General features: G+C 46.2%; 8 protein-coding genes across 8 annotated transcripts; 3 read left to right on the forward strand and 5 right to left on the reverse strand.

Annotated features, from left to right (window-relative positions):
- Positions 1 to 5,069: 5,069 nt before the first annotated feature.
- EDB93DRAFT_1251982 (uncharacterized protein) lies at positions 5,070 to 5,983 on the reverse strand (the record flags this gene model as incomplete). Its single annotated transcript, XM_041453233.1, has 2 exons — positions 5,070 to 5,184; positions 5,235 to 5,983. 2 exons carry the CDS (start codon positions 5,981 to 5,983, stop codon positions 5,070 to 5,072), a joined length of 864 nt encoding a protein of 287 aa, XP_041306191.1.
- Positions 5,984 to 10,122: 4,139 nt separating this feature from the next.
- EDB93DRAFT_1088254 (uncharacterized protein) lies at positions 10,123 to 10,683 on the reverse strand (the record flags this gene model as incomplete). Its single annotated transcript, XM_041446120.1, has 1 exon — positions 10,123 to 10,683. A coding segment is annotated over one exon (561 nt), but the record flags the coding sequence as incomplete, so codon positions are not given.
- Positions 10,684 to 12,750: 2,067 nt separating this feature from the next.
- On the reverse strand, positions 12,751 to 13,234 carry EDB93DRAFT_1088137 (uncharacterized protein; the record flags this gene model as incomplete). Its single annotated transcript, XM_041446106.1, has 2 exons — positions 12,751 to 13,030; positions 13,083 to 13,234. Coding segments are annotated over 2 exons (432 nt in total), but the record flags the coding sequence as incomplete, so codon positions are not given.
- Positions 13,235 to 14,331: 1,097 nt separating this feature from the next.
- Positions 14,332 to 15,961, reverse strand: EDB93DRAFT_1105234 (uncharacterized protein; the record flags this gene model as incomplete). The annotated part of the gene is made up of 6 exons (XM_041447483.1): positions 14,332 to 14,440; positions 14,474 to 14,515; positions 14,875 to 15,227; positions 15,284 to 15,580; positions 15,673 to 15,792; positions 15,839 to 15,961. 6 exons carry the CDS (start codon positions 15,959 to 15,961, stop codon positions 14,332 to 14,334), a joined length of 1,044 nt encoding a protein of 347 aa, XP_041306194.1.
- A 970-nt stretch (positions 15,962 to 16,931) lies between these two features.
- EDB93DRAFT_1251984 (uncharacterized protein) lies at positions 16,932 to 19,064 on the forward strand (the record flags this gene model as incomplete). Its single annotated transcript, XM_041453234.1, has 5 exons — positions 16,932 to 17,138; positions 17,186 to 17,592; positions 17,645 to 17,745; positions 17,812 to 18,000; positions 18,058 to 19,064. 5 exons carry the CDS (start codon positions 16,932 to 16,934, stop codon positions 19,062 to 19,064), a joined length of 1,911 nt encoding a protein of 636 aa, XP_041306195.1.
- A 110-nt stretch (positions 19,065 to 19,174) lies between these two features.
- On the reverse strand, positions 19,175 to 20,685 carry EDB93DRAFT_1105236 (uncharacterized protein; the record flags this gene model as incomplete). Its single annotated transcript, XM_041447484.1, has 10 exons — positions 19,175 to 19,231; positions 19,285 to 19,331; positions 19,380 to 19,517; positions 19,565 to 19,723; positions 19,769 to 19,837; positions 19,885 to 20,208; positions 20,315 to 20,369; positions 20,392 to 20,456; positions 20,498 to 20,529; positions 20,609 to 20,685. The coding sequence occupies 10 exons, from the start codon at positions 20,683 to 20,685 to the stop codon at positions 19,175 to 19,177; spliced, it is 1,023 nt and encodes a 340-aa protein (XP_041306196.1).
- Positions 20,686 to 20,955: 270 nt separating this feature from the next.
- Positions 20,956 to 21,864, forward strand: EDB93DRAFT_1251986 (uncharacterized protein; the record flags this gene model as incomplete). Its single annotated transcript, XM_041453235.1, has 5 exons — positions 20,956 to 21,080; positions 21,137 to 21,359; positions 21,514 to 21,636; positions 21,687 to 21,719; positions 21,766 to 21,864. 5 exons carry the CDS (start codon positions 20,956 to 20,958, stop codon positions 21,862 to 21,864), a joined length of 603 nt encoding a protein of 200 aa, XP_041306197.1.
- A 609-nt stretch (positions 21,865 to 22,473) lies between these two features.
- Positions 22,474 to 23,109, forward strand: EDB93DRAFT_1251987 (uncharacterized protein; the record flags this gene model as incomplete). Its single annotated transcript, XM_041453236.1, has 1 exon — positions 22,474 to 23,109. The coding sequence occupies one exon, from the start codon at positions 22,474 to 22,476 to the stop codon at positions 23,107 to 23,109; it is 636 nt and encodes a 211-aa protein (XP_041306198.1).
- Positions 23,110 to 25,701: the final 2,592 nt, after the last annotated feature.

Genomic DNA, 25,701 nt, shown 5'->3' on the forward strand with positions numbered 1-25,701 from the left:
GATGTTGACGGATGGGCCAGGAGGGATATTATTTCCGATGTTGATGGGTGGGCCCATCTATGCTGATATTATATATATCCTTGAAGATGTCAGATGAGCTGATGTAATGGTTTATTGTATAGATGGGTGGGCTGATGTAAGGGTTTATTGTATAGATGGGTGGGCTGACATACTGGAATTATGTTGTAGACGGATGGGCTGAGGGAGTGGTGGAATATTTATTATATAGACGGGTGGGCTGATGGAAGGGGATGTTATATAGATGGGTGGGCCGAGGTAGTGAGATATCTGTCTGACATTTATGGATTACCGAGTCCCAGATGCCCAAAAACTGAATCCCATTGTGCAACATCCATTCCGGACACCCGAACACCCCAAGCTCGAGACTGGAAACTGGAAACTGGTGAAAATGTCTGAAATTTCTATTTCCTTACACCAAACACATGAACACCTGAACACCCAAAGCCTGAAGCTTAAAAGTCCAGTTATCAAATCACTGAGTGCTGAGTCCTGATAGACCCGAAGCCTGAGACCCAAAATCTGAAGCCCAGAACCCAAAAACATGTATGCAAAATGTCCATTTTTCATTCATTGCACAAATCACCGAGTGTCAAGTGACAAAACCTGAAGCTCGAGACCCAGTACACAAATCACCAAGTACCGAGTGCCGAGGGTCGAACCCCAAAGTCCGAAACTTGAAAACATGTATATAACATATCCATTTTTCAGTCATTGCACAAATGACCAAGTGTCGAGTGCCAAAACCCAAAACTTGAAACCCAGTATGCAACATGCCCATTTTTTATTTACATTAAACAAATCATCAAATACCGAGTGCCGAGGCCCGAAGCCCGAAAATATGTATACAACATATCCATATTTCCCTCACTGCACAAATCACCAAGTGCCGAGTGCTGAGGCCTGCGCCCCAATGTCTGAAGCCCGAAACCCGAAGCCTGAAACCCGAAAATATGTATACAACATATCAATATTTCACTCATTGCACAAATCACCGAGTGTCCAGTACTGAAACCCGAAACTCAACACCCAGTACACAAATCACCAAGTGCCGAGTGCTGAGTGCTGAGGCCTGATGGCCGAAGCCCGAAACCCGAAGCATGACACCCGAAAATATGTATATAACGTATCCATATTTCCCTCACTGCACAAATCACCGAGTGTCGAGTGCCAAAACCCGAAACTCAAAGCATGGTACAAAAATCACCAAGTGCCAAGTGCCAAGTGCCAAGGCCCGAACCCCAATGTCCAAAGCCCGAAACCTGAAGCCTGAAACCTGAAAATATGTATATGACATATCCATATTTCCCTCACTGCACCAATCACCAAGTGTCAAGTACCGAAACCCGAAACTCGACACCCAGTACACAAATCACCAAGTGCCGAGTGCCAAGGCCTGAAGCCCAATGTCCGAAGGCTGAAACCCAAAGCCTGAAACCCGAAAATATGTATCCAACATATCAATATTTCACTCATTGCACAAATCACCAAGTGCCGAGTGCCGAGGCCCGAGCCCCAACGTCTGAAGCCCAACACCCGAAGCATGACACCCGAAAATATGTATATAACATATCCATATTTCCCTTACTGCACAAATCACCGAGTGTTGAGTACCAAAACCCGAAACTCAACACCCGGTACACAAATCACCAAGTGCTGAGTGCTGAGTGCCGAGGTCTGACATCCAAAGCCTGAAACCCGAAGCCTGAAACCCAAAGATATGTATACAACATATCCATATTTCCCTCACTGCACAAATCACCAAGTGTTGAGTACCGAAACCTGAAACTCAACACCCGGTACACGTGACTACAACTGGACATGAATTCTGTATTTGTATGTATTATCCATTGATGTAGGGTTCAAATAACTTGGGAATTGTATTGACTACCAAGGGTCGGGACTCGGGACTCGCTAGTCAATATAGGAAAATGATAATGAAAAATGAAAATTATTATTATGCTTCACTTTCTTAATGAAGGTTGTAGTCCGAGTCTATGTGAGTGTATTGGTGGTCCTACCAAGTATTGGTACTCAGTGTAGTGATGGTTGCGGTGCTGGGCTCAGAACCACTGATTTTCATACTCATGTCATTCTTGTCAATGGAAGATTATTTGAAGACTATATTAAATGTTAGTCAGTGTCGAGTATGATAATGAATGTATAGTCATACCTCAGTCTGAGAACAAATAGACTGAGGTAGGATGATGCAGGTATGAGGATTATATATTTGTCTGGCATGTTAGCAATGATGTAAAGATGAGGTGTGCATTTGTACATGTGTGCAGTAAGTGAGCATACAGATAAAAGAATGAATATTAATAGGGAGACTTGCACATTATGTTGAGATATCCAACATGACAAGCCTGTGATGGGATCAGAGACCTGGAATAACACCCATATATGTCCATTATAATAGCCCTAATAGTTTAGAAAGATACATGAAGGATTGATGTAATGACAGGCACATGTGTGAAATGTGACAATAGACATATTTTTACAAAGTCGCATTTATAGATGATTCAGGCCAAAGATTTCAATAAAAATATGTAGGATAGATTGTAAACTACCTAAGGAACCCATACTGCCTACTGCCTTGAGGGTAGGGGGTGGGTGGAAGGGATATAGTGAAAACATGAGTTGACTCAGCATTAAAGTCCTATTATTGCTTCACTGACCATTTTCGATGCTTTGGGTCTTTGAAGTTTCCCACACTCCATTTCTTATCTATTTCACTTCCTCAGTACTCAATTCTTGGCAGATTTGTCTGTAAATTTATGTCTATGATACTTAATATATTTTAAATGTACTCCAGGTTTCTGATCATGAAGATTCAATGTTTTGAACGTATGGGCCCCTTATCAGGAGAAATGGCAAGTATGCACACTAGCTCACAAACTCCAGCCTATTGTGAGCTGATCTTGGTCATAAGAGGCAATAATATAAGCTATGCTCATTATATATTAAAGGTTGGATCATGGATGCAAGGGCAAGATACTGAAAATTGTGAAAAATGTCAAAAGTGCAATGGTCTATGCTTACATGTAATAACGCTGTCTGTAATATTCAATAATGCGAAAATGAGTAAATATGCACCAGTGGGGATGGATACGACTAGACAGGACATAGGAAGGAGTCCGATGCAAAAACGCTGGGTCCGAAACTTTCAGGCTGGGGTCGGGCGTCGGGATCAGGATCAGAATGTCAGGGATGCGTCGGACAAATACTGTTTAATGTGAGTATCAAAAACACGGGTTTTGAGCCCAGTGCCGCGACTATCATTACACCAGGTACCGAGTATCAGAACAAAGTACTGAGCACTGATTTCTAAGTACCGAGTACCGAGTAATGAAATAACCAATTGACAAGAAAAGACTACCAATACACTCACCTTGACTTGGACTACAACTTTCATTTTTCATTCTCGCCAATGTTTCAGATTTCTTTAGCTTATATCTTGGTCAAATGATAACCAATGGACAAGAAAAGACTACCAATACACTCACCTAAAATTGGACAACAACTTCCATGTTTTCATTATCTTTGCGTATTGCACACCGGGTTTTGAGTTTCGGGTTTTGGCACTCAACACTCAGTGATTTGTGCAATGAGTAAAAAATGGAAATATTGCATACATGTTTTTGGGTTTCGGGCTTTGGAATTTGGGCTTCAGATGTTGGGTTTTGGGCCTTGGCACTTGGCACTCTGCACTTGGTGATTTGTGTACTGGGTTCCAAGTTTCGGGTTTTGGTACTCGACACTCAGTGAGTTGTGCAATGAGGGAAAAATGGATATGTTGCATACATATTATCAGGTTTCAGGCTTTGAATTTTGGGCTTCGGACGTCAGGTTTTGGGCCTTGGACATCGGAGCTCAGGCCTCAGCACACAGCACTTGTGATTTGTGTACTGGGTGTCGAGTTTTGGGTTTCAGTACTTGACACTCCATGATTTGTGCAATGAGGGAAATATGGATATGTTGTATACATATTTTTGGGTTTCAGGCTTCGGGTTTTGGGCTTCGGATGTTGGGTTTTGGGCATCGGCATTCGGCACTCAGCACTTGGTGATTTGTGTACCGTATCTCGAGTTTCGGGTTTTGGCACTCGACACTCGGTGATTTGTGCAATGAGTGAAATATTGATATGTTGTATACATATTTTCGGGGTTCAGGGTTTGGGGTTCTGACATTTGGGCGCGGGCCTCGGCACTCGGCACTTGGTGATTTGTGTACCAGGTGTCAAGTTTCGGGTTTCGGTACTCGACACCCGGTGATTTGTGCAGTGAGGGAAATATGGATATGTTGTATACATATTTTCGGATTTTGGGCTTCGGACATCAGGGCACAGGCCTCGGCACTCAGCACTTGGTGGGGTGTTTGGGTGTCTGGAATGGATGTTGCACAATGGGATTCAGGTTTTGGGCATCTGGGACTCGGTAATCCGTGAATGTCAGACAGATATCTCACTACCTCGGCCCACCCATCTATATAATAAATATTCCACCACTCCCTCAGCCCATCCATCTACAAAATAATTCCAGTATGTCAGCCCACCCATCTATACAATAAACCCTTACATCGGCCCACCCGTCTATATAATACATATTCCACCACTCCCTCCGCCCACCCGTGTACAAAATACTTCCTGTACCTTGGCCCACCCATCTATACAATAAACCATTATGTCGGCCCACCCGACATCTTCGAGGATATATATAATATCAGCATAGATGGGCCCATCCGTCAACATCGGGGATATACATAACCTCGGCCCATAGTCCGCTGGCCTGTCTTATATGGGATATTATGTAGGTCGGGTGACCCATATAATACGGAAATATGTCACTGTAATATGTGAATGAACCAAGTCCATATCATGGGCGCCCAGCTGCCTTGATCTGTTTCAAATGCGAAGAAGGGAGCTGAATCAGGTACTGAAGCATTGGCTGAGAGGTGATGCATGATCGCTGAAACTGGATTTGAGGGGTCCTCCACCCCCAAAGCAATAAGGTTTGCACCTTCACCATGTGTTGTCTTAGTCCACGGTATCGTCAGAACAATGTAAGGTACACCCATTGGAGTTTGACCATGTTGTAAAGCGCGTTTCGCGGTGCATGACACGTAAAATCAAAGGAATTAGCAGAGTCAATTAACAACTGCCCAAGTCTGACATCAGAACATTAGAAGAAGGCCAAATTGATAATCAACAAAGGTACCTGCAGCAAGACCAAAAAGTGGTGGAAGCGACAGCAAGAACAGCTGCATCAAAAGCATTGGATAAGTCAAGAAGGCGAACGAGAGTGTGCATGTGTTCTAGGGTAACTGGGGGTCTGCATGGTCTCTTTGAAGACGGCAGAACCACCTTAGCGAGACTGGAAGTCACTGTACACAGTAGTACTCTACCATGCCAAGGTGCACTGTGGAGGTTATGCCAGAAGTGGATCCTGGCAAGCCAGTTGTGGACAGTCGAGCTTGTGACTTTCCCGGCCCATGATGCGATGAATGAGGCCAAGAGGTGGTCTGGTGCCAGCATGCGTAACTGCTCTGGGATCCTCCTCGAGTCACAATATTGATGAAATCTAAGGAGTCCAGCTCCATAGTTCTCGTGTGTCTTGACCTCGATAGAGATCAACATAACGTCGAGGAGTTTGAGAACATCGTCGAAAGGAAGGTGTGAGAGAACTGAGGAATGGAAAGATGTAGAGTGAGGAGCGGACCAAATGTGAACACGATCACATGCAAGAATGTGAGGACGAAGGGTGGAATGTGCCAAAATATTATTCTTTTTAGGTTTTTGTGGCTTCAGCAATTTGCAAACAGATGTGGGCGGTTCCCCTACCACAGGTTGTCTTGCCAAAGACTCCCTGAGTAAGGTCAAATCCTCTGTGATGCCTGCATGGGCTGACATCTGGAATGGAGGTGTGCTAGACATAATCCGAAATGAAGGGGTGGAAGCGAGAGGCATGAATGGAAGGGTACTCAGCTATGAATGCTGAATGGTTTGCGAGGTATGCCTGGCCATGTGGTATGACAAAGGCGACGTGCGACAAGGTTCCATTAATACTCATAGCATCTTTGCACGAAATACGCCTTCCACTCGTCAAAATGTCAAGCAATGCGAAAAGCTTGTCGCAGTACTTCAAATGTTTGACCTCCGGTAGTGTGATGGTGCGCAGGACTAGGTCCCACAGGAATCTGAGGTAAATGAAAATGTAGGCAAAGTCAGTCCATTTGGTTGGGTGCCAAGGCACCCCAAGCGGACGAGATTCAGTGAGAATGTGGCCGAGGTCATGTAAGTAAACAAAGGGAGAGAAGGAATCGTCTTCTAACAGCTTCCCTCCACCCGAGGCAAAACAAAAGAACAAGTGGTCATCGACCCACTTCTTGATTGGTCCCAATTCCATTCTGTGCAGAATGTTGACAGTCATGTCTGCGACGTTGCCTTGGATGCCTCCTGCTGTAGACAATCCAAAAGGAAACATGTGATCTATAAAGTATCAGCCATCAACCTCCACAACCAGAAAACATTTATGCAGTGGCCAGACAGGCACAGTTTGATAAGCTGCCTCTATATCAAGAGTGGCTGCTTGTGTCCCTGGAGGTGCTGTGGCGACCTACAAACATATGAATGAGGAATGGAATGGAGAATAGTGATGAAGGAGAAGACGAAGAAGAATGAATACACGTGAGACATGCTGAAGTGAATGCACAAGATGCTCGAGAGCGATAAGTGTGCATGCACAACTAGTACCCGAAGGTACGAGAAGCTGAGCAACTAAGACCAAATGTGGTCAGAAGAGCTCGAAAGGCCCGAAGGCGAATTGAATGAAGGGCGGGTTGAACACCCCACCCACCCCTTGCAACTAAACGGGGTGAACACAGCCAAATGGGCTGCACAAGCCCAGAATCATAGAACGTACAATTTCTTCAACATGTGCCGCTGTACCCCATTTGGTGGGGAAGTTGTCAGAATCAAGAAACCCATTGACCGAGAAACCATCTGCATTGCGATAAGATAAGTCACGAATGACCCTAAATTTCCTCGCTCTCCTGCTTTCTCCACCACCCCAAGTGGTGATGAGGTGAAATGACCTCCCAAGATGTTGTGGACCTCATCTTCCAAGAATGGGCCTGACATGCGACCAAGAGAAACATCGTTGTTACAATAAGCGTGAATGATGTCAAGATAATCTAAAGCAGATTTATGATTTTTTGGTGTATAAGTGCGGGTGAGTGGCAGAATGTCCCCAATGGGAAACCCATGGCACATATTGAATGTCAAGGTCGGATAAATGTGTTGCAAGTTATATTGGTGCAAGAGATCATCATATGCATTGGTGTCGTATGGCGTGATGATATGCTCACGGATATCAGAGGCAAGACTTTGAAGCGGCTCCATGATTCCTGTCTCCGCAGATAGAACAGAGGTGAATGACGTCAGCTGAGTGTTTAGGGGTGAAGCAACGTCCAAGATTGAAACAAATGCAGATGGGACTGGAGGAGGATTTTTGAACAAGTTTCCCTTGCCAGGAGCTAACAACAGGGACATCTTTCGTTGTGTGCATGTGGGTGCATCCACTGGCTCTATGTCCGTACTGACCACAGATTATGCAAAGGGTCGTGTCGGATACTTGCGACCCTTTGCCCTTCTGAAAGGGCTTCCCATCGTTCGAAAAACCAACGGATGATTGGCCTTCAGCCTTTCGCTGAGGGTAGGGGTTGAAACGAGAACTACTCCCTGAAGTGTGCACATTATTTGACGAAAGTGAGGTGTTGATCTTTATTTCGTTCCAATGCTGCATATATGTGCTCGGATTGTGAAAAGATTGAGCATTGAAGAACTTCCTGTGAATTTCTATATCAAAATTTAGGACTGCGTTCTAGTCATCGCTAAACTTGTCGCATGACAAGCAGAAGTCGCGATGCTCTATGAAACACTTTATAGTTGCCTTGTCAGCGACCAGAGTCATCATTTTGAGGAAATTACTATAAGCTTCATAGAAGCAATCAGCTGGAAGTGTCGATTCTGCCGGGAATGTTGAAGTGTCCATAACGCTCATCTTGGGATCGTCTAGAACGAGACCTTTCTTCATCTTGACGCAAGATGGGTCCAGGTGTATCTTCCGGAGTGATGTGAGCATAAGAAGTGTGAGAGGAACATGGATCCGTGCCTTCGCAAGGTTGATGATAGGCCTCGGGATTTCTGTTCCTGTGTCTTCCGTTTTCATAATTACAGTATCGGAGTCCTTGAACACTATAGTATCTGAAGCGGACAAAGATGTAGGTACGGAAGGTGTTGTAACACTAGAAGATGTATCTGTGTTTGAAAGGGCACCAACAACTCTTTTCGCTGTATTCGGGGTTAAGGAATTAAGGAAACTAAAGGCTCTAGTGATTTTGTTCCCCGGGAAGGGTTTAGGTAAGGGTGTGAAAGGTTGTGGGGAAGGTTTGTCAAGTAAAGACTCGTTGTCAGAGATTTCTTCAATAAAGTTAGGGTTGTTGTGCTTAGCTTCTCTGAGCCACTTCAGTGAATTCACCCGTCTCAGATGGGCAGCCAAACGTGACAATGTACCAATGGGGATGGGCTATCCCATGTGGGCCCATGCCAATAATTGTACCATGATACATGGGTGGGCTGAGGTCATGTGTGTACCCGAGACAAATGAATGGGCCGGGGGTATATAATACAGACAGTAGTATAGGAATGTACTAGTATACAGGACATTATGGTGAATCCGGTCTTACAATGGAGACAGGTAGGCTGAGGGAATGTATTCTCGAGGGACACGGATGGGCCGAGGGTAAAAAGTATAGACATTGGTATATAGATATACTACTATATGGGACATTATATGTAATGAATACGGTGTGCAGTGGAGACAGGTGGGCCAGAGGAATGCGTGTGCCCATATGACAGGGATGGGCCGAGGCCAGTTACTGGAGAGGAATGGGCCAGGCGCAGAGGAGGAAACAGATGGGCCAGGTATACAGGTTGTCCGGACGGATGTGTGTACCCACCTCATATGGATGGGCCGAGGCTGATCACTGGAGAGGAATGGGTCAGGTGCACCCAAGGGAAATGGATGGGCTGGAGGAATGTGTGTACCCAGGGCAAACAGGTGGGCCAAGGGTATAAAGTGGGTTGGCCGGACGGATGTGTACCCACCTTACATGGATGGGCCGAGGCTGGTTTTGGAGAGCAATGGGCTGTCAACCAGGGCAAACGGATGGGCAGGACATATGTATGTACTCGCCTTACACGGATGGGCTGGGGAATTGTGTGTACCCATGGCAAATGGGTGGGCCAGGTATGCAGGTCGGCCAGCTGGATGTTTGCAGCCAGGGCAAACAGATGGGCCGGATGTATATATGTACCCGCCTCACACGGATGGGCCGGGCAGACATGTGTAACCAATGAGAATGGGTGGGCCAGAGTAATGTGTGTACCCAGGGCAAACGGGTGGGCCAAGGTAATGTGTATACCCAAGGCTAACGGGTGGGCCGGAGGAATGCGTGTACCCAGGGCAAACAGGTGGGCCAAGGGTATAAAGTGAGTGGGCCGGACAGATGTGTACCCACCTCACACGGATGGGCTGAGGCTGATTCCCAGAGAGGAATGGGCTGGGTATGCATGTTGACCAGACGGATGTGTGTAATGGGTCAAATGGGTGGACAGGGCAGATGTGTGTACCCAACTTATACATGGATGGGCCGGATGAACGTGTGGGCCAGGTGAATGTGTGTACCCAGCGCAATTGGGTGGGCCGATGTAATGTTTACCCAAGGCCAATGGGTGGGCCGTAGACAAGTGTGTACCCAGGGTGAACAGGTGGCCTGGGGCAATGTGTGTACCCAGGGCGAATGGGTGGGCCATGTTATGTGTGTACCCAAGGCAAATGGGTGGCCTGGGGGATGTGTACTTGAGGCAAATGGGTGGGCCGGAGTACGTGTGTACTCGAGGCAAACAGGTGGGCTGGAGTATGTGACACCGGACATCCGGTCAAAGTTATCATCCAGTCTCTACAAGAGTATGTAGTATAGATCAGGTAGGTACTCAAGGGGCCATCTGACTAAAATTTGTATACAATGTGTACAATAATGTCTCTACACAGAGGCACTCTGCTCAACCAGGTCACCATATTTCACATTGCCATATTTTGTGTACTCTGTTCTCGGAGTTCCAACAAAGTTATGGATACTATCTCGCATGTACCATGCAGTGACAATCCGGTTGCCCTCCTCCACGTGCATATGATGTCTCACAAGCCGACACAATGAGGCCAACATTGACCCGGAGTTATATAAGAATTTTATCCCAAGATTAATGAAATCCATGATGACCAGATGGTAAATACCTGCGGTGGTCATGATATCAAATGCCTCCGGTCGACATTTCAGATCTCTATTAGGTGGTGACTGACAATTGCAAATGACTGACACCACATTGAAAACAGACGTCCAACGTTGTAAATGATAGCACATATCATGCAACTCATACTGGCTCGCCCATTCACCCAGTCTGACTTGGGTTTGAATTCCGGCAAGATAGAGATCCAGATGCATGATACAAAGTGCAGCAGAGACAAGGATACCAGACATTTGGAGGGAGGTCGTGATATTGTGACCATCAACTCCCTTTAATGTGGCTGATACATCAGGTGAGAAACCATCTTCTGGATCAAGATTTGGGAAACCATATTTCTATGACACTTCAGATGGGTAACCTGAATTCATATGAATAGGATGTACCTCTCTTCCTTGCTGAAACTAAGCTGGAGATATATTGATGCAACTGGGGGTGATCTTCTCATCCAAACTCAGACAGAAATTGGACTTGTGATTCCACCATTCAGTAGGCTTGCTGATCGTGATGCTATTGTTCAGCAAATTGCCCATGGAGTTTGTAGCACAATGCATATCTGTCTGGATACACCCAGATGAGATGAAATACAAAATGAATGCCAATAGATGACAGGCCATTATCATGCCGGTCATGGCTCCAGGCAAATACCAGACAATAATTCTGCCCCCGGAATCAATGATGACACTTGGTTTTGCCAAGATCCAATGTTCTTCAGGAGGGAATCTGTCCAAAAGAATTTGCTCTCATTTCTCGTTTCGACTGGATTCATATTTGTCAAGGGATTCATTATATCTAAGCATGTCAATGTTGAGATGAACTATTGGCAAGTTAGTCGACCGGAAAGGATGATATATACAAAAATGAATACCAGGATTAGAGTAAGTGATGGCCAGGACATTGGCAAGTTGCTCCAAAGCAATACAGGTGTTGATATCCAACAGTCCAATGCTCATTTGCTTTGCTGACCGTCCATGAATTTTGGACATAAAGGTGTCATACACCAATTCACTGGCAAGGTCGGTCTGGTATAATGCCCAGTCTTGTGGGATACTCACCATGTGTTGAGGAACAAAATGAGTAATGAAGAAAGAAAAAGAAGACTGGTCGGATCGATCCATGACCAGGATGAGCAGGTATCAGTGTCATTCACATGATCAGATGTAAGCTAGAAATCACCACCCATGTCTATTGCGATTGAATACAATAAGCAGTATAAAATATACAAAATGAATGCTTTTAGATATCACATTATGCTCGACTGTCCTTTGAATGCACTGTCATCTGCATTCAACTGGTCCATGAGTGTCTGTGAGGAAACCACAGCCCTCGTGATCTCCTCAACCGGCCCAGCTAAGTGTGCCAACCTATCACTTGAATGTGCAAGTTTCATCATTCTCCCTTGCAATATTTCCATGAGATCTTTACCAATTGCCGTCTGACGGCACTCTGCAAGTGATACTGATCTGATTGTCTCCGGTGTACAAACCAGACCAAGCTTGAGCATATATGGAAGAAGGCCGGTTTCCACATGATCCGGCTATTATAATATTGAATGTTGGATTTGGTGAGGATCCTGTGCGGGCTGTCAATGTTTCAAGGACTCACAAGTTCTACAAAATGGCCCTCAACCAACTCCATCACATCTTGGACAGATGGCTTTGGCAACATGTCTGACACCTTGCAAGAGGCAAGATTGTCCTTCCACCATGCATTAAAGTAGTCGGGCATACAAGCAATGTCATATTCATCTGACTCCTTGCAGTGCACAGAGAGGTTCAATGCTTTGATATCCGTCAAAAACTCAGTGACATCCAGCTGCCGGTCCACCAATGTATGTGCGATCATGATTGCAATCACATGATGAAGGGGTGTTGGAATGACAGCGGAGCACCTGCTGAGGAAGGATATATTGATGAAAGGCGTGACAAAGGTCTATATGACAAATGACAACTTTGAGATCAATACAATATCAGGATGACCGGATGACCGGATGGCCGGATGACCGGATACATACCTCCATTTCCCATTTCATGAGTTTGTGGAAAGCTTCTGCATATCCAGGAAGGGAAGTGGAAAAGCTCTTGTCCACATACAGGCGCATGGCCAACAAATACAAATTGGCATAGAATAGGGCACAAGAAATATCTCCAGCAGTGACCTGATCATCTGAATAGGCCATGATGACTTGCTCAGAGCCAACCAGATCTCCAGTGTGGTTCATAGAGTGCGAAAGAAGGATGATGTAGCAATTGTAGTGGTGATTGTTGTTGTTGTTGTAGTAGTGGTGAGACAGACAAAGTATGATTATGTACGTGTCCTATCAAATTACATATCAACCATTCTAGGAAGTATACAACCGGTACCATGAATCATCTGACAACCTGTATATCACCCTGAATATCCGGACTGAGTTTGCAAAAAGAATCTGCCCCATGTATGGCCAGGTCATGGTATATTTGAGATTGTCGGGCAGCATAACATGCATGTCCAGTCATCTCATTGGAAGCAGCATTGTCCATGTGAGCAAGCCATTGCTTGGCCTTGTGCTTGAAAAAATTGATGGTCCACTGCATTTCATGTTTGACAAGAATGACCTCTTTATTCCAATGATCACAAAGTGCCTTGGTCCAGAGCCAGTTCACCCGATAACTATTCAGTGGGTGAGACCAGATAACATCATATCACCGGATGCGATGGACACTCACATTCTGTCATCCAGTCATTTCTGGCTGTATCACCCTGAACATCAAGCAACCAGAACCATGCAAGGGTAGCATTCCTCTGACCATATGCATTTGAATCAGCCACTGCAGCGCTTGCCTTCAGGTGTTTTTTCTTCAACGGAAGATATTTCTTCAAGAGGTTGTGATTGGGGAGTCGATCTAGCTGCAACCGGCATTTCCAGTATATCCTGGCATTGAGTTTGACTGCTGCTTCCACCGTACGAACTCGAGTCCATGCCTGGGTTGAGGTGGCTTGTGACTTAGCTGACTGGACCGTGTCCCAATATCACAGCCTTATCTACCAAATGAACTCTAATTGCATGGAGTGCATCATTGGCTTGGCCTTCACGGAGGACAATTTCTCTTTCATGAGATTGGTTAGACCTAATGCCTTGCATCTGGCTTCACCAAGGTTAGAAGGCAAAGGTATGATAGTAAGCTCTGGTTGAAATATTGAGGTATGTGTTTCCGGATCCGGATGTTGATCATGATCATCGAGATCAGAATAATCTTCTTCATCCAGTGAATCATGATCCCTGTTTACTGGAGAATCCAGTTCGTTTGCATCAACTTCATATCCAAGATATGTAGATGCCATCTCAAGAAAACTTGTTATCTGAGTTTGCAGCTTATCCCTAAGTCGGGCCACTCTCAGTAATTGAATGTCTGTAGGATGTCTCCCAAGCCTTTTCACATCTCTAGAGAGAGAGATTTGAAATTCTTCTATGGTGAGACTGGTTGTGAGCCAAGTGGCAGCTCCTCGTCGACTAATAGAATTGGCAACCAAATAATCCAGATGATTTTGAGCCTGTAGCAGGCGCAACTCCTGCTGCTTTCTGTTGGAGCTGTACATCATGGTATTCAAATCATAATGAGAATGCCATCAGGCCCGGATGAGTAGTGGTAAAAATTCGACACTTACCCTTTTCCAACCGGACCTCATAAAATGTCCATGGCTGTTGGATCCTCCAATCTGTTCTTGTGAGCAAGTGCCTCTTCCGCTTCCCAAAGAATGACCATGTCAGGGTGAGCTGTCTCATTAAGATTTTGAAATGACTTTTTGCTCTCTTCAGCACCCCTGGCAGCCTCTTTAAACTTTCTGCAGAGAAATTTGGCTGCAGGGCAAGTTAGCCGGGAAGGAATAATATGAGACCGGAAGATTTTTGTACATCCGGCCGGAGGTTGGCAACTCACTCATGCGTATCATTTTAATGAAGTTACAATCATTCATTTGATAATCCAATACCTCTTTGTGATTGGAGTCCCCATGCCCCTAGCCGATGGAGAGATTATGTTCAAAGATGCCCAGAGTGTTTCCATGATCTCTCCATCAATCCTGCCGGTTCCATGGATAAAATTTGATGCATACCGGACATAACAGCTGTCCTGATGACCGTGTACATGCCACAACCTATTCCAGGAATGATGTCCATGCCAATGGGGATGGAAAGGTACATGCTGGATGCAATCCGGTCCTTCAAAACTTATGATACTGACAATTTATGTCGTAGAAGGTTATGACATGGGAGATTCCATCTGTATTGTAGTTGAGTGCTTGACTCAAGGCATAGTCCATGTTCATCTGCCTAATTATTTGGGATGCTCAGTAAGACCAGAAATGCTTGTAACTGGATGTGATGGTCATTCACCTTTCACCCTTCTGAAAATCCACCATGGAATGTGGGACAAAACATCTGTGCCGTGCACATGCACATCCTCCTATACCAGTGGCCTCCAGCTTTTGTGTTACTGCATGGTGATGTTTCTGACCTTGGACCATGGTTTGTTGCAATCTGACTCTTGTATCTTTCATCTCCAACCATGAATGCAAGACCATCCATCAATGATACTTCATCAGATGGATTACCTGGATGGAGGTGCTCGGCTTTGAAATTACCATCCATGACTAAAGTCCTGGTGAAGAGCCATGAAGGTGTGTTGTCCGGCCGGGTGGATGTACCGGTCGACAGGTCCAAGTTTATCCCTGGTTGTGGACATGCAGGGCAAAATAGGGTGAGATCACCGGCCTTTGGCTCATCATCTTTGTGAGCAAACCCATGCCACTTGTAAAGCTTGCATTGGTGCCACTTCCTGGCAGTTCTCATAAGTTCTCTGTAGCGATCCTACAGATCCTGCTGTTTAATCACCAGATCGCTGAGTACAGAGAATGAAAACTGACCGGAACCATCAATGGAAATATGCTCGAGGTCAGCCTCCGGATCTTACTGTAGTAATTCATGGCTGATGTACCACATTCGAGGTTGTCTAGCAGAAAGTCGTCCAAGACAGAGAATGTGAATGCAGTTTTTGGTCTGGTGAATGATGCTGGAAACAAGCCTGCTTGAAAGAGCTGCATATCCCAGGAGAGAGCACCGGGGCACTGGCAATATGAGATGGATAGAGAGTGAACACCGGATTTGTCTACTATGGTGATAGCCAGATGATCTGAGTCGGTGACAAGTGGAATAGAAGCTCCCTCCGGATAATCATCATAGTGTATATTTTCATTGGTATCTGGCCATTCAAATAGGTCTGATGTGTATTTAGTGCTGCTGGGGCATGGAGTACCATCATGAGCAAGGTGAATGTGCAGGCCAACTTTAATGAGTGATGTTTCTTGAAAAAATGATCCGGTCCATTGACTGATGCGATGGAATGGATGTCTTTGATGCTGGGTTCTGCAGCAGTCTGTGCAAAACAGGGGCTCATTAAAACAGCCATGGCATTTATAAACCCCATCCTTCTTGCAGACTGAACAAAGCCGGTCTGGGGGAGGGGCTTCTCTGACCATTAGTAAATTGATGTAGTCCTTGAACTTGTGCTTCCATTGCCGAAGATATTCATTCTGCCCCTGCATTATCCGGTCAGATGCAGACTGCAGAAATCAGAATGACTGCTGCTTGCCAGAGATTTTGGTAATTTAAACTGAGGGATGTCGCCTTGATCAAAGTCAAAGTCCTCACCCTCGTGAAGCATCTGAGAGAACCCGGCTGTTTGCTTTGAGGGAGATTTTGTTGGTGATGATGTCACCAACTTCGTTTTTGGAGACCATGAATCTTTCACCCAAGATGACCTCGATCCTCTGGCTGTAGTTTTTTCCTTGAGTTTATATAGCTGAGGCAATTGTTTCTTCATTGGAGGAGTGTATATGATTCCCTGTTGTTTACTAGTCTTTGCCATGATTGATATCACCACTTAGGATTGTTGGGCCGGGCAGTATGGTTAAGTATGATGACCTGTAGGCATATGACTTCACGTTCTGCCTTCATTCTCCTTCAACTCCGGTCTCTGAGCGATTTGAATTGCCAGACCAGCACAACATCTTCTGTTCCTGTTAGTCATTGAGGTACCTCGGGTGATGAGAAAGGGACTGATTTGATCATCCAACTAGATCACTGTTCTCGGGCCATATTAGTATAAAGGACAATAATGTCACTGAAGATCTCGGAATATTATGTCCATTTAGAATATATTAAGGTCTGCAATTGCCATAAGTTGTGTCATATCTGAGTCAGTTAACCAAACACATGGTAATCCTGCCATCATCCCAAATTTGAGTAGATTTCCTCCGGTATCAATGTGTCTCCCTATATGCCATATTTAAGAGTATTACTGTATGGGATCCAGGTGCTATATGATGAACTTGGTCTAAGTTCACATTTTTTACAATTCTAAGTTCTACAATACAGAAACACAGGATATATTGAGCCTGAGGGTGACATGCTGGCGAACAATCTCTTGTTCGGTCTAATGTTGAGTACATGTGTGATTGGCTATGTAATCTTATACTGTATCCTTTCTTCTACCAATACCTCAACTGCTTTGCAATGGCCCGATCCAACTTATCAGCACACAGTCCCCAAAAGACCAAGCAGAAATTGACAAAGGAAGAGCTGCTGGTGTTACAATCCCACCTAGAAGAATGGAAGGAGGCCATCGGCAAGAATAGACAAGTGATTCTGCATGCAGTCATAAGAGAGGCCAAGATGCAAGCCCCTAAGATGGATTCCCGGCTGTTGAAGAAAAGGAAATCCGTGAGCAACTGATTCTCTAATTGTATGCATCCTCATGATGTATGAAGATGTACCAGGACTGGTTGTATAATCGGAGAGCTGAAAAGACTCTCAAAAAAGAGAGTAAGTTCGGTAAGAAATGGACTGCCTGGTTGGTGATAGAACGCCAGTACAAGAAGGAGATAATTGAAAAGACTGGAGGAAGGCTGGGAGGAAAGGAAATGATTAAAAACTACCAGGGAGCGGTCAATGCAATTATGGGAGGTTTATCTGAAGAGCAGCTGGAGGAAGCGAAGAAGACTGCAATAGAGTGGTCTAGCAAGGCTCCTCCTATGGATGTCCAGGCTGAGTTTGCTCAGAAGAAAGCTCTGGGTATGATGAAAGATCTTGCAACTCAGTTATGGAGGCAGGCTGGTATAAGGATATTCATATTGTCAGCATGGAAAACAGAGGAAGGGGAAGTGAGGATCAATGGGTGAGTTGCATTCTCATGCTCCCAACTGGTAAAGGGCTGATCAGGTCATCAGAATGGACTTCAATGAACAGTTGGAAGGTAATAGTTTTACCAATACAAAGGACTGGAAGCCCATGTTATCAGAGTGGAATGCCTATGTCAGAGAAGAGTTCGGTGAGCTTCTTTTATGTGCAATGTCAATTGATCCAGTCAAGTACTTACACCAAGTTGTGATACCAGTAGTCGATCAGAATGATGAGGATGACAATGAGGATCGGAGGGGAAAGGATAGCGGAAAGCAAAGGAGAAAAAAGGAGGAGTTTGCTTTGGAGGTGGACACCTGTGGGCTTCCGGTCATACCGGATATCGAGGACCTCAGCCTAGAGAAAAAAAAGTCTCTCATCTGCACATTCCTCACAAGACACTACAGTACGTTTCGTCAACTAAATATCTGAAGATTCAATCACACAACTATATATCTTGCAGGGTTTTGCAGTCAGAAGCCAAAGGTTTCCGTTCCTTGGTCTGCAGTGACAGAGGCTCAGGATGATTTTATCGAGTCCAAGTTTTTACCTGCTGGTGTGAAGATCAAGGACCCGTCAAAGCTTCAGTTGCATGAAGCTGATAAGCTGTTAGAGCTCTGGCATCAGAGACAAAAGGACGAGGTTCCATCAACATTTGAATTCAAAGGCTGGCAAAACCACAACAAGGAGATGAGAGAACCAGTGAAGAGGACCTCCAGACAGGTGGAACAAGACTTCAGTAGTGAGGGGGAGGATAGTGATGAAGGTGCTGGCGATGGCACGAGGTCCGGTCTAGCAACTGCAAAGACCAAGGCACCGGTTAAAATGCCAACCGGAAGGATGGAGCCCGAGTCACGAAAGCTGACCAGATGTGTGGAGCAGGAGTCGAGTAGTGAGGGGGAGGATAGTGACGAAGGTGCTGGCGATGGCACAAAATCTGGTCTGGCAACTGCAAAGACCAAGGTTCCAGTTAAAACACCGACTGGAAGGATGGAGCTGGAGTCACGAAAGCTGACCAGATGGGTAGAGCAGGAGTCAAATAATGAGGGGAAGGATAGTGATGAAGGTGCTGGATATGGCACAAGATCCGGTCTGACAACAGCAAAGACCAGTGTTCCGGTTGAAAAACCAACCGGCAAGCCGACTAGGAAGACAACCAAAAGGATGGAACACCAGTCAAGTCGTGGGAGAAATGTAGGTGATGAAGAAGTCCAATTACTTCCTTCAAAGTCCAAATCAATTGGAAGGCAAAATCAAGCTGTTCAATCCGATTCAGAGCAGGAAGATGCTGTCCCGGTGAGGAAGATGCGTCGAAAGGAACCTACGCCAAAATCCACGGCACCTTCGACGACACAAGCTACTCATAAAACAAGGAAGACAACCAAAGCTCAAATTGATAACCCGGAGCCAAAGAGCTCAGCGAGAACCACAAAGGTGTCTTATAAAGTGAACTACATGCAAAGGCAGTGATCATCCGGATCCATAGAATGTACTATACAAGGCTAGAGAGTATCAAGTGTATATATATACATCATGTTGACAGTCTATATATTGATATGAGTTGAAATGCCAGTAATAACTCATTGGCAGACTGAAGAACTTCCTGGCTGACAGATGCTTCTTCCGGTGACATTGTACTGTGGGCAATTTCCATATCCAACCAGTGGATCGCCAAGCGCAAATCGCCTACAGCATGCTGAATCACAAATCCAATGGGTACCGGTTCACCAACCGCAACTAAATACCAATAAATAACACTGATGTTTCATAGTATGGGAGACATACATGATGGATCCGGAAGACCATGTACTGGATCCGGATCTGGAGTGGCGATTGTAATGTCCAATGGCCTGTCTTCCTGAACAGATGCCAGAGTTGTCCCAAAGCCCATGTCCAGAGGCTTGTGAGAAAGTTGAATATCCACTGGATTCACAATCAACAAGGTAAGGCACAACAATGAGAAGACTCACTTGAGTGATCCGGGTGTACCAGATGGAGTGTACAAAATCCCATATCCAAAGGGTGCTCGTCCGGTTGGAGTGCATTGAAATCCGTATGCAAAAGGCAATTGTCCAGTTGGAGTGTGTCAAAACCCATATCCAAAGGGAGATCATCCGGTTGGATGTCCACTGGATCGACATGAGGATGGAACAAAATTAATGAATGGCACATACATGAGTGACAAGATGCCGGATCTGTGTGAAAGCCCATGTTCAAAGGAATCTGTTCCACTTGCATGTCTACTAAAGTTGCATTGAACAGTGTAACACAACACAATGATGAGACCTACATGACTGAACCGGACCATCACGAGCCGGAACATCATGAGCCGGAATGCTGCAAAAGCCCATGTCCAGAGGGTTGTTGATGATGTCAGGTGCCTGGTGGGTATCTAACTCGCTGCCTGGTGGAAATCCCATGTCCAATGCTGATATGGATGGAGGAGTCGATGGCCGGTCAACATTGTGTCGAGGGAGGAATCCCATATCCAATAGTTCTGTCTCCGGTTGACCTGGGATGTGGGCAAACCGGATGTCTCCTGACCAGATGTGTTCCATCTGCTTCAATCGTCTACCATCCTTCCACCGGTCGTGAGCTGACAAGACATCTGAGTCTGGAGAAAATCTTAATTATCAGTCTTTTGTAGCAGCACAAGACAACACTCACATTCCCCCATGCTGGTGCAATCATCCAAGGGTTGCTGTAGATCTGCTGCTCACCTTGCTGCTCCAAAATGTCAAACACTACCAATGAATGTTTAGTGCCTTCTAGGTTCTGAAAATGGATGGTTGTGTACCTTCGCCTCGTGAGATAATTGCAAGTTATCTAGAGTCAGCTCTATGGATGATATCTTCTTGCGGCCTGATTGGAATTTATGCAATCCCATCTCTGGGAGATGATACCTTTTTCCAGCTTGCATCTGTGCTTCCAAAACCTATGACCAGATGCTTGAGAATTTCATAATGATAAAGTACGGCATGTTTTCACACAACAATGAAATTAATTTGGCATACCGAACCGGTGCATTGACAACGTATCCGGCAATCTCCGAGATGACCCGGAGATCTGGTAGTAGTAAATTTTCCAACATTCATCATTCCCACCTGGTTCTCTTGTCCTAGCCAACCAGCTGCCCTTATCGTCTCATTGAAACCATGTCTTACAACACCAATACTTCTGCTGCTGCTGCCACAGCAAACCAGGCACTCATGATCTTCTTGACAGGTTGAATGAGTTGGTTGAAGAGGTCCTCCATTCACAGTCAGAGGAAGATAAAATGAGATTGAGCCGGACCATTGCTTTTCAATTGGTATGTTTCATATTCTGTTATACATTGTAATATTGATTGGGTTGTAGAACAATGCAGTCCCGCTCTCACCTCACAGTGGCCACCTACATCCCCCTTCGCCTGCTGTCAATGGCAGCTGAAATCCATCACGCTCAAAGGGGCACTGCACAACTGGCACAAGTACCGGATGGAGTCGTGTTGGGAACAATGAGGACATTTGCCGGAGTCATCCCTTGTATTCAAAGACACTCAGTCCATCGTCCACTGCCACCATTCCTGCTGGCTCATCCTCTGCGCCTGAACGGCAGGCCCATCTGCGCCAGAACTGGCAGGTCCATCCTTTACCTCAACCGGCAGGTCCATCCTCTGCGCCTCAACCGGCAGGTCAATCCTCTGAGCCTGAGCCTGCAGGCTCATCCTCTGCTCCGGCTCTGGCACAAACCTCAGCACCTCCAATCGCCACTTTGCCAGGCCCAGTATCATCCTCAAGATCCCTGGTGGTGCAATGCCCGGCCCATCAAAACATCGCAAACACCAATTTAGCGTCAGCCCCCCACGTCTGGTCAAGAGGGCAAGGAAGATAGCCAAGTCCAAGCGAATCTTGAGCGACACCGATACTGACAGTGACAGAGTTCGCATGGGAAAGGACATGGGGTAAAGGGAAAGGGCAAAGGAAAGGCAAGAGCAAGGGCACCATTATTGGATGATGAGACCCAGGAAATGATGATGAAAGATGCCAGTCATGATCCGGAAGTCAGGCAAGTCTCTTCTTTTCGCATATTGTACTAGCCTAACAAAAATAGCCACCAAAACCGAGACAAAATGCGCTCAAAAAGGTATGTTCATTTGTTTATTATCAGAACACATTCACAGTTTTCTCAGAAAATACCAGTTGTTGACATCCGCACTCGGCTGATGCGAGCTTCGAATGCCAGAAACAAGGGTGGTGACCCTGCAGAAGACGAACCGAGGAAGACGTAGAGTTAATTGACGACAAACGAAAGGTATGTATTCTTCTACCTATTGGTGCATGCCTGATCCGGTTGCAGCCACATGTTGACCGGGTCAAAGTCAAGGAACCGGTATGTTTATTTCATTGCAATGCTGGTAAGTGATACTAATGTGATATTAAATAATAGTCGATGTCAGATACGAGGCATCTAGGAACAGAGAAGAGGAAGAGGGGGAAGCGTCCGCAGCCGGTGAGACAACCGGTCATTACTATCTGGTCAGCTCATCCTCATCCTTAGCAGCACCCTCGATTCATCTTTCTTCCGTGTAAGAGATGCACCAAAATGGAGGTTGAATGTGAGACCTGGCTCACAAAAAGGGGCGAGGTTGCCCATACTTGTACCTGTTGCAACAAGTGGAGGATGAAATGCGACCGGCCAATGTGACCGGACGTGCCTGCAATCACCGGGCCCATACCACCAGTCGCACCCATCACCACTCGCTCCAGGGCCACCAGAATGGCAAAGCAGTCTGGGCGACGCAAGGGCAAGTCTCATATATCTCGTCTCATCTCCACTAGTACAACTCTTTGCTATAGATACTCAGCAGCCTAGTCCTATCCAGAGGAACTGGATGCTGATGTCGAGATGGTCGATGGTGCTCCTACGGTGCCAAGTGCTGCCCCAGTGGCATCCGCTGACGATTTTCCCGAGGACCATTGGATCAAACCCATGGACGATAGTATCCTGCCTCCCACCATTTGATGAGACACTGGATGAGGTCTGGTACTCTCCTATTTATCCGGCTCGCACTCAAAGGCCCCCCTCCCCTGTTACCACATTGATGTCCATTTCGTCTCATCAGTCTCCCCATCCTCTCAGCAATGCGCAGATTGAGGCTATGCTGGCCCAAATTCAGCTTGATATGGAGGAGCTACACACATGTGATGATACCATTCACAATGATCTGTCCAGTCGCATCGATGAGCTGCACGCCAACTATACAGAACAATTTGGCCTCCAGAAGGGACTGGTAGATCAGTTGACTGCTCAGGTGGGCGGAATTGCAAGGTACTTGAGGGACAACCAAAGGGCCGCTGCATCATCGGTCATCACTCCACCTGCATTCAATCCACCACACATTGTCGTCCCCAGTACCCCCATATTCCCCGAGTTCAGTTCTATCAGTGCATTAGGTCGCGCTGTTACCAACAATGTCTTTACTCCAGATGTTTCTTGTCTCGTGCCTGCCCCACTGGAGATGGCTCGCCAGTGACAAGGCATGGGCAAGCACCCACATCTGGCTCTACCTCCACAATCAATCTGGTCCCCATCATGAGGGAATCCGGTTCATCCATTCAGCCCACTGGGGTACTGCCAGTACTTACTGACGGTCCCAACAGAATCCATGCCTTCCACTAGCACCATTCGCATGTTGGTCACCGGGTCAGCAAATGTACCTGAGGATGGTCAGTCTGTCTCGGCTCCCTTGCCACAGTGTTCATTTGCACCTCAATCACGCCGACAAGGTCGGTCGGTGAGTGCTAAGCATGCAAGGACTCGTCCGGGGATGGGCCCAAGTAATACTAGTATACATGATTCATTTTTTTCTTAGTCCATTGTATCTATGTATTTGATCGACCGGTAAATGTATTCAAGATGCACCAGACAATTGGTTTGTAAGATGGCCCTGATAAATTGGATGTACCAGACGATAAACCTTCAAGATCAATCCACCCTGATGATATACCAGGTGATAACATTGACCGGATGTCTGGTGCTACAAGTTTCTTCCGGCTTAGTTGTTTCGTTCTACATTGCATTTGTTGTAGATACTATTTTACATTGTACGTTTGTATACAAATGTCTATACTATATCACCTGGGTACACAAATCCATCCGGCCAACCTGTCTATCCGCCCATCTGTGTGAGAGGTAGGTACACACATCTGCCCGGCCCACCTTTTGCACCTGTCACATACATCTGTCCGGCCAACCTGCATACACGGCCCATCCGTGTGCGAGTACACTTCCGTCCGCCAATTTGTATACCCAGCCCACCCAGTTTATACCCTCGGCCCACCCATTCACCCTGGGTACACACAATACCCCGGCCCACCCTTTGCCATGGGTACACACAATACCCCGGCCCACCCCTTTGCCCTGGGTACACATATTACCTATCCCATCCATGTAAGGCGAGTACATACATACGTCCGGCCCATCTGTTTGCCCTGGTTACACACATCCGGTCGGCCAACCTGCATACCCGGCCCATCTGTTTCCTCATATATGCATCTGGCCCATTGCTCTCCGGAAACCAGCCTTGGCCCATCCGTGTAAGGTAGGTACACATCCCCGGCCAACCACTTTATACCCTCGGCCCACCTGTTTGCCCTGGGTACACACATTCCTCCGGCCCATCTGTTTCCCTCATGTGCACCTGACCCATTCCTCTCGGTAATCAGCCTCGGCCCATCTGTATGAGTGGGTACACACATCCATCCGGACAACCTGTATACCCGGCCCATCCATTTCCTCCTCTGCACCTGGCCCATTCCTCTCCGGTAACTGGCCTCGGCCCATCCCTGTCATGTGGGTACACACATTCCTCCGGCCCACCCGTCTCCACTGCACACTGTATTCATTACATATAATGTCCCATATAGTAGTATATTTATACCAATGTCTATACTTTTTACCCTCAGCCCATCTGTGTCCCTCGAGAATACATTCCCTCGGCCTACCCATCTCCATTGTAAGACCGGATTCACCATAATGTCCTGTATACTAGTACATTCCTATACTACTGTCTGTATTATATACCCCCCCCCATCCATTTGTCTCGGGTACACACATGACCTCAGCCCACCCATGTATCATGGTACAATTATTGGCATGGGCCCACATGGGATAGCCCATCCCCATTGGTACATTGTCATGTTTGGCTGCCCATCTGAGACGGGTGAATTCACTGAAGGGGCTCCCAAGATAGTCTATCAAATCGACTTTTTCATCATCTGAGAATACAGTGCTGCGCTGACCATTGCAACCACACGTGCAAGATCCTTTGCAGACATTGCAGCTGTGGTGTCTGCAAGTGTTTGGTTGAAGTCCTTGAGCATGTCAGCAGACTGACCATCACACTGCTATTCTCCTGCTGCGCTTTTACAGCTGCTGAGGGAGGTCGGACTCGCTTTGACGAACTAGTAATTGAGATGTCTGAGCCTAGTGCGCTGGCCTTCCGCTTCTCTGACGGCTGATGCTGGTCATAATGGAGGACACAGTGTCCGTGTCAGAAATGAGGAAGGTAGATGGAGTGGCTGGTGATGCTGGTATGATTCCAGGCTGAAATATGTGGTGTTTGACACTTGGAGAAGAGCCGATCTCATTCGTCACTGCAGTAAGCTGACTCAAGTTCAAGGTGGTGAGTGGTTACGCTAATGGTGGAGCAGCAAGTGGTTGTGCTGGCAGTGGTGCAGTGCTGCTACTAGCTGCAGCAGTGGCAAGGGGATCAGAGTGTGACATATGATGTGCAGCAGGCGGAATGGATCCTGAGTCCTCGGAATGTGACTGGAGGTTTATTTTGGCAGACCCAATTGCCTCAGGACTTCCATCATCATGTGGTGAATGGCCTAAAAATGCAGGAAGCTCTTGTTCTTAACGGTTTTGCAGCTTTATGGACCTTTCAAAATAATACAGGGTGAGTTGCAAGTATAGTTGAGACAGCCGCTACATACCTTGACAAAATTCATCCATGTTGCTTCATACTCTAACGAAATTCCTGTGCCATCCACATCACTCCATGAGAATCCAGATGCATTCTTGATTTCGAGGACACCGTAATAAGAGGTCTTCAGCTACAGAA

This window comes from Suillus bovinus (genome assembly GCF_016758785.1).
Source record: "Suillus bovinus strain UH-Sbo-P2 chromosome Unknown EDB93scaffold_41, whole genome shotgun sequence".
Taxonomy (NCBI): Eukaryota; Fungi; Basidiomycota; class Agaricomycetes; order Boletales; family Suillaceae; genus Suillus; species Suillus bovinus.